Source organism: Athene cunicularia (genome assembly GCF_003259725.1).
Source record: "Athene cunicularia isolate RWA chromosome 4 unlocalized genomic scaffold, athCun1 chr4_part3, whole genome shotgun sequence".
Taxonomy (NCBI): domain Eukaryota; kingdom Metazoa; phylum Chordata; class Aves; order Strigiformes; family Strigidae; genus Athene; species Athene cunicularia.
The window spans coordinates 10543452-10551995 of NW_020799100.1; the positions used below are offsets into that span (position 1 = coordinate 10543452).

The 8544-nt window shown below is 37.5% G+C and overlaps 1 protein-coding gene across 3 annotated transcripts in view; it reads right to left on the minus strand.

Moving 5' to 3' along the window:
• Positions 1–1875: 1875 nt before the first annotated feature.
• LOC113479969 (vascular endothelial growth factor receptor kdr-like) overlaps positions 1876–8544 on the minus strand; it is a 142215-nt gene continuing 135546 nt past the window's right edge. For all 3 annotated transcript variants that reach the window (XM_026848430.1, XM_026848429.1, XM_026848428.1), the window contains one exon: positions 1876–7455. In XM_026848430.1, the coding sequence (XP_026704231.1) occupies positions 7245–7455 (211 nt within the window). In that variant the 3' untranslated portion in view covers positions 1876–7244. The remainder of the gene's footprint in view (positions 7456–8544) is intronic.

The window sequence follows — 8544 nt, forward strand, 5'->3', positions numbered from 1 at the left end:
GTAGGGGACATTCAGTATGTCCCTTCAAACAGGCAATAGCCAGCAATAAAATGCTGAGATCCTGTGAAAGTCGTGGGCTACTTCATTGGTTTTGAGACAAAATTATTTACTGCTTAAGGGCCTCACTGTGTAGAAAGCATATAAATTTAACAGTATTTTCTGCTCTTATAAAGCACTTTTCAAACCCTTATAAGTTAAGTCTCATTATGAGAGGAAAGAAAAAGGACCTGACTGGAAATCAGTGGGATTCTCTTCTCAGTTTTCTAATGTGACCACCACAAGATCTGTTTATCTCACTCCTAAATCTTTCTCTTGCTAGCCCCTATTTTTTTCTTGGTTTTTTATCACCTCAAACCACCAAGTTACAATACTTTAGACTGAGGTTTTTTAGTCTTGCATCTCTATATGCTGCTGCTGTAAAACCAAAAATCTTTTACATCATATATGCCAAAACTAAGGTACAGAAAAGTTATATACCCTGGCCAAGACATAAGAGAAAAGCTTACATTTCTTGATTCCTAGTGTTATACTTTTTTTCCAAGATTCTTTCCCAAGGTATACCATAACAGTACCTTCTACAAGTACAGCTCAAGCTGTATGTGATTAATAATTCACATTTTGTGCTAAAAGCAATTCAGAGTTAATTTTGTATATTTTCCTTCCACCATTTAATGCATTAGTTTCCGCATAAAGGAGACTCTATATTGCCTAGCACGCAGTGACTCATGTGTTATATAAGTAACTAAAACATTTCATAGTTTGCAGAGAAGAATGTTCTTGCTCATTATGTGGATGAAAGGAGATTGCTACATTTCAAATGACATGTATAATTTAGACATTTATTTCTAGGACTGTTTGGAACAGGGAATGAAGAGAAACTAAAATGTTTGAAGTGACTTGAGTGCTTCATAGTTTTTAATGTGACTAGTGAAATACACAGACCAGTAACTTTTAAGATTGTGCTAATGGAAGAATGTCTTAAACTCTAACACACTTCTTTTCCAATAACAGTATTTATTTTAAGACATAAGTAGAAACTAATATTTGTCAGTCTGTAAAAATCTTCAGATATCTCATATTTTTTCTGCCAGTAGTTACCTTCTGTGCCACCAAAATGGAAAGAGGAATGGGAAATAGTATTTCAGAAAGATTAGCCAGCTGGTAAGGAAAATGGTATCCCTGCTGCACTTGACTATTGTTGGGAGATTTTTTTCCTCTGTCTTCTAGATGTTAGACCTTAACTACAAAATAAGAACATGGAATATTCTAAATTTCAACAGTGTGGAGTTTATTCAAGTGAGAATTCAATAACATCATTGTGGCTGTGTATTGGGAAATATATATTTGATTGTGTTATTTTTAGATTATTATAGTAATGAAACACAATTTATGGATTTTTGAATCTGAACAAACCCCACATGCTACCATGTTTGAACATCATCTTCACAGACTTATGTACTTACATGCTTTGGTGAACATGGGTCTTAGGTAGAATGTAGAATTCTGATTCTATCTTCTATCTCAGTCTCATTTATTTATTTTAAATTTAACAAGACAGCAGTCTCTCTGTTTCATGGACCGTTCTTGGTGGCAGCTAGATTTGTGTATTTCTTCCGCAAACTGGGCCAGCATTTTCCAAGATCTGTGAATCTTTTAAGCAAATGTAGTGGTTAGATACCTCTAAGCAATGAGAGTGTGACAGGCTTATGTCCTAAGTTTTGAACACCCTGTAGAAATGAATATGAGATCTATGCCTTGTAAAAATTTCTCAGAACTGTTGCATTATTTATTTATATTCTGCTTCAAGGACAATACTTTTCAAGCCAAGAGATGACACAAAGGAGCCCTGGGCTGTATAAATATAGAATCTTTTTATTTTTTTGGTTAATAGATACAGTACAATTTTTGACTACATAAGAAGGCGTTGTTTTCAGTGCATACATTCTTCAGACAGACAGGAACATGGCAGACAAACATTCCTTAGTGTTTTGAGTATTACATGGTGCTTAGTTTATTTTCTTTAATTCCTAAGTTACTGGGTTTTCCCAGTTTTCATTAGCTGCTTTTACAACTCAAGGTCTAAGGAAAAATGAATTGAGTAATAAGGATGTGCTGGCTCTTGTGGCACAGGACTATTAGGCAGGACAACGGGACGCTGCTCAGTGCATACCACACTAGTCTTACTGTAACCACAGCCCTTATGGCATATTTGCCAGAGGTCCCAAATGACCCAGTCCAGCAAGTTTTCTTTTCTATGTTAACACAATATGAAAACAACACATGTCAAATAAACAAGCCAGAGCTTGGACTCAACGCTTACATCCTGTACAGTGATTGACTCTTGATAGGGTCAAATCCAAAATTCCTCCCTGAATTTTACTTGTGTAAGATGGTGCTGGTTGTCATTACTTTGGCAAAATTCTTTCTGTTTTTTTTGTGACATAGTATAAACCAGGAAAATGGATCCCAGGGCTCGGCCATTACTATTTGCAGGGAGGGACAAAAGAATTACTGCTACCTTCTGTATTTTCTGTTCACTTTATGGTAAGAAAAAAAATAGTCTGATCTCTGAGCATGATACTGATTCTGCCTAACTCCTGTGTTCAGGAAAACCCAACAATGCTTCATCATGTTATGTAGCTATTTGCTAGTGATTTTTCCCTGCAAACATTTCCTGATGTTGTCCAGTTGGTGCTGGTGGGAGCTAGAGACCACTGACCCAGGACCACACACACCCTCACAGCTGGAATAGGGCCAGATCAAATTTGTAAAGCAAGATAGGACATGACAAGGCAGTGCCAACGCTCTGCATGAAGGATCATTGAGAAGATGTCTTAAATTGTTGACTGGCCAGTTACAAGCTGACATGGTGATTAACATTTCTACAGTATACAAAGTGTAAATACAATGAGAGAAGTGCCTGGACGCTCTAGGTCATCCTATGAATTTGCCAAGCAGTGTAACTGAAGAGTAGTGTATGTATTAGTGGGATGTCTTAAGCAGAGCAGTGTATGCCTGCAGGCAGCCCTATATGTGTAGATCTCAATGTATAGCATTCAGTGGGTTCAAATTTCAGTGGTTTTGTTTGAGACTAATACTCAGGCTTTAGGTTTTTCTCTGACCTTCCTTGATATCCTGAGTAGATGGTGTGGGCTCAGCATCCTGGTTAGGACCCCCTTCTTGTGAGTATAACTTGGAAGAACCTAAGAGAAACCTCATTGTTTGAGAAAGGACTAGGAGAAGGGTAAGATTCATATAGTCACCAACCTTTGTTTTGTTCCAAATACTAATATTGAAAAATCAATAGATTAAAAAGCTTCTCTCATTCAAAGAAGGATACAGAGAGTCTTCCAGACAAACCAATATAAACTAGTTTCCCATGTCTATATAAAAAAAATTTTTAATGTGAGAAAAGCTTGCTTTAGATTATCTAGTTCTGCAAGTGCAGAATATACAGGAAATAGCAATGAAATGATGTTTATACCTGATCTCATTCAAAAGACAGAGAAGAGCAATCCAGAGGGACTGTGAAGAACAAATATCAAGAAATAGATGAAAAGTAGAGAAAAGAGAAGTTAAGAAACCAAACTGTTAAAAACACCAGCCTGAACAATAACATGTAGGTGAAGGCACTTATCCTTGGACACCTGTGTGGCAGGTGATTGTTGGAGAGAAGACAACACATTTCTGTGGTGAGCTCTGAGTTCCTTTGCCATAATTCTCTGGGCTTACAAGAGGACAAACCCAGTAGGAGTAAGCACCATTAAAGAAAACAAAGGTATATGTTAATACCAGATACCACTGAGCTCAGCCAGATAAAGCAGGTGGCTGACAGGAGTCGAGTAAGAATCCCTGAGAAGTTTAAAAAAATAATAAACATCACATCATTTAAATAATTTGGCCCCTTCTGATCCTCTAGCCAATACGCCAGCCTTCAATTAAAACAGAGGCAGTGGAAATTCTTCACCTTTACTGTGAGCTGCATGGTGACACTTCCAGGAATGAGATAAACCTGCCAGATTCCTCCACATTCCTGTTTCCTAACTGAAACTAAATAACGTGGAGAATAAGTGAGAGCCAGAGATACTCGCAGCCAAGAGGAGAACTGCTATGAAATGGCACTAGTAGGGTCTGTAAACTGGAGCCTGGCCTGCAAGCATTAGTGAAATGTTTAGTAACAATACTTAACTCTGTTATGTCTGGGTATCTCTCTCTTTTGACTAAAATGTTACAAATTTTACCATATATATGAATCACTATATTTGTTTCTACTGGTAAACTATATACATCATTGTATGAAAAGAACAATAATTAAATTAAGGGAGGAGAGAAAAGAACAAACAAAATATTAGTAAATAAAATAGAAGACATGTTCAATAATACTTTTCAGGCAATACTTTTGCTTATTACATTTACTATAAGGAGAAGAAGATCATCCACTCGGAATAAACATTGGAAACAGAGCTGCCCAAACATCAGTCACTTGCCATTTCCAGAACACTTGAAGGCCATTATCATGTGTTTGGAGGCTATCTTTGCTCTTTGAAGAAATGGCCATTGATACCCCTCAAGACAGCTGTTGATTTTCCCACTGCAGATGAGCCCTCAGTTTTCAGGGGGCTGTCAATGCAACCAGTGTTTTAACATGTGTCTTGAGCCTGCACTCTGTTTTCACATCATCTCGTGCAATGCAGAAAGGCTGACAGATGTTACTGGGAGCCAGAGGGGCACCTGGCTACCAGCCCTCCATTCGAGTGTCCGCTTGGGTCCCACTCAGGAAACATGCTTTATATTCCTCTGGTCTCGGAGAAACCTCTACAGTTCAGCTTTGATAAAGTGGAAAGATGATCTACTTGGCTCTCTTAGAAGCAGACAGTTCACCCAGCAGTGTTTCCCATTCTTTTTCAAAATAGAGAGCATACTTGCAGGGTTTTTTTTTTCCCTATATATACTTTAAAGTTTATAAGCAAAGGTTTTTAAACATCATTGTTTTCTTACCCTACAGAACAAGGCACAATAACAAACCATCTTACACTGCTGCCGTTAACAGTAGAGCCAGACAAACTGTCTGCACCTTTTTTCTCTTTGCAGTGTAAATAAACTATTTGCAAAAGAAGTGATTGAGTTTTTGATCAGAGCTATAGATAATTTACTGTTTGAAAAACTGATTCCAATGATCTTTCTGGGGCTCATCAAATGAATTATTTCCAAGTAGTTTCTTCTGTTATATAACCAGCTCTACTTCATACATAGGTTCTAAAATACAAAGAAGTGCAAAAAATGACCATAAAGCAACTACAGACCACAGCTATCTAGCAGGTCCACTACGAACAAAGGGCTCGTGAGTTACTGCAGATGATTTCCTTAATACATTGAATCTGAAGTCAAGGAGAATGAGAAGTGCATTTCCCAAGAGCCCGTACTTCAGATGCTTTAGCATTCACAGTTAACATGGTGTGGGGTTTGAAGATTTGTTTCCCCCTTTGATAATACCTGAGGCTTGTTTGTGTTTACATCAATGTAACCAACTGTAACTGATCAGTAATAATTGTATTTGATCAGTAATATAATTGTTTTGCAGATATTGGATTTTTTTTTCCTTTTGGTTTGTAATCATGAAGAAAAATTCTTTTTCTTTGAAGAATTCAAATCGGTGTCAAGTCTAAGAAGAAAAGGAAAGGGTTGTGCAGACCTTGGAAGGAACCGCACAGAGACTCATGTACAGATCTAGGTTTATAACTTAGGAGGTTATCGTTTTGACTGTCAATGAGTATCTTTTTCATCCTTGTTTTTTCTGCTTGCAACCTAGATACTTTTTCCCTTCCTATATTTCTGAAGTCAACTCTGATTGTTCAATAGCACATTAAATGACAAGCATTATTTGCTTATTTTTGAAGTTGTGAATATGCATGGGACCTGGGTATACATATTTGCAGACCAACAGTTCCTGCCACACACAACTTTTAGGTGGAGGGCAATACACATGGAAATTCTTAATGTGAGAATTTGTGATCCATTCAGTCCTGCATGATTAGGCTGCAAAACAAGCTTTGAATTACCGTGAACTCATGAACAGTTTAGATGCAGAGGGCATTGCATATCATACCAATATTTACCTTGGCAAGTCTGTCAGAGACAAATATGTGCCACATATGCTTACAGTTTAGCATGGCTAGTATACCCAGGATCAAACTGTTGGGCATCTGCCACAGAATCCAAAGGAAATTTTTTTTTTTTTTTTTTTTTTTTCTTTGTAGTCAATAGCCTGTGTGCAGAAAGGAAACATAAAAATGCTGCTACCCTGCTGGTGCCTCAAGGGTGTATGTGCATTTATGTGTAACTCTCATGTTCTTAATGTATATTTTATGCAGATTCACACAATCATGTGCATGTGGGCTGGGAAATTCTGTCTATTTAAGCTTAAGAAGGTTCTTATTTGAGGCAGTGATTTTGCCTTGCAATCATTACAGATGCATCTCCATCAAGGTTCCCCGTTGCATGTTTTCAAAATAAATGGCAAGGAAAAAACACAGGGAAACAGATTTAACCACATTGTATGCCCTGATGTCCCAAAAGACCAGCCTGGCTCTTGATACATGAGTACTATCTGCTTTCTCTATGCCTTAGCATTTTTAGGAGTGTATCATATAGGCAGTGGAATTTATTAAATCACAAATTGTAATGAAAGTATTTTGGATTTCAAAATATTTCAGAAATATTTATGGAAGATGAGATCCCAAGTTAAGAATGATGTTTCAGTTTTCGATTTTCTCTAATAACAAAACGTTAGTGTGTATGGTTTTTGTTTTCAACTGATCCCTTATAGCATGTGTGCAGGACCAGTAGAATGAATCTCATTTTCACAACTAGCTTGACATGACTCTTGGTGACATTTATGAAGTAAAATGTGAGTAAAATAATCTGTATATTTGGAAATGCCAATGAATAGACCCAGCTAGGGGAGGAAAGCATGGAAGCAGTTCTGGGTTATAGCTCCTACCTACAATTCTGATAGACAGAGTTTTAATTTACTGCATATGTTGCAATAGGCCTTTCAAGATAGCAAAGAAGATGCTCTTAAAATGTTTCTATTCACATCATAGATGTGCCAGAAGAAACATATGAACCATTGTCCTGTCAGATTTCCCTTCTGATTTTACCCAGCCTCTTTATCCAGACATGGAAGCATGTAAGAATCTAGCATCGTTGAGAGGTGCAAGGTGCCCTGTGTCAGGTTAGGCTGATTACACCGGAGGGGCTGAGTAGTGAATGACGGAGTTGTAATCTGGAGGTGGGCTGTGGCATTCCAGGTTTGGATCCATAGGAAGGAGAACAGAGTCTTCCAGTGTAAAGTCCATGGTGTCCTCTTCTACCTGTACTGCTGGCTGGTATTTGACAGACTCACGCTCATGATCAGATAATATGGATTCTTTGCTCTTGCTAACAGCTCTCCGCCTGTTGAGAACAAACAGTATAATGTCTCCATAAGATTTTGTATCTGTGTAATTAATGGTTAAAATTATACCAGTGTCTAACAAAGCTATGTTTAACTTCAGACATACAGAAGCACTCGCACCTTTGCAATTGATGGAAAGTGAGAAAAGTTAAAAAGGCATGTATAGTAAAGAATAGTGTAAGCACTGCAAAGCATGTACTTCTACCAGAACCATTATTTCCACATTTGCTTTAGCATAGCTATGAAGACAGTACTACAGAGAAGTCCCTTAATCCTACCACCTTCATGATCCCATGAATTACAGTGTTCATATTTGGTTTACAAATGAAGGCTGCGATAGTGTTTACTATATGTTTACCCATTCATGGTGCAGACAATCACAGAATAAGAAAGGGAGGTATTAGCTAACAGTTAGCTCACAGTTCTGTATATCTCTGCAGCAATCAGGCACAGGCAGCTTGACTTAGTAGTGAAATTGGTCTTCTCCACCTTCCTAGAAAAGTATAACAATAGTAACCCCTTTTGCTGATTCAAATGTCAACTGATTCAAATGTCAACTTGTAGAATTTCAAAGAATAGCTACCCAAAATATTAAAAAAGAAACAATTCTGTAGCAAGGAATTCCATGTCTATTCAGTTATTTAAGCTAATTGGACTTTTAGTGGATTGCCTAGTTTTCTCTGAAATCTATTGATGAGATTACTATTAGTTTCCTCTGTATTAAACTCTATGATCTTTCCCACCAGAGCAATTGCTTGTTCTATATCAAGTAATCATTTTTCTACATCAAAGAGAAATGATAGATGAGAAAAAAAACAGTGCAATTTCTGCATAATATAGGAGAGTTCACATGAGAGTGCATAGTCAGAATATAACAGTATTTCAGAGGGGCCAGCTCCTTCACTCAAGAGACAAAAACAAGATGCCTTATCTTTTCAGGCCTTAAAACCACAAATTCCTAGATGTTTGAAGGCAGGAGAGGAGAAGGAGCTAGAGGGAAAAGGTTACAAAAGGAAGGCTAGAGAGCCTTGCAGCACTAACAGGGAGCATTCAAATGCCACAGATCCTGCTGGATGTGTGACTTCAGG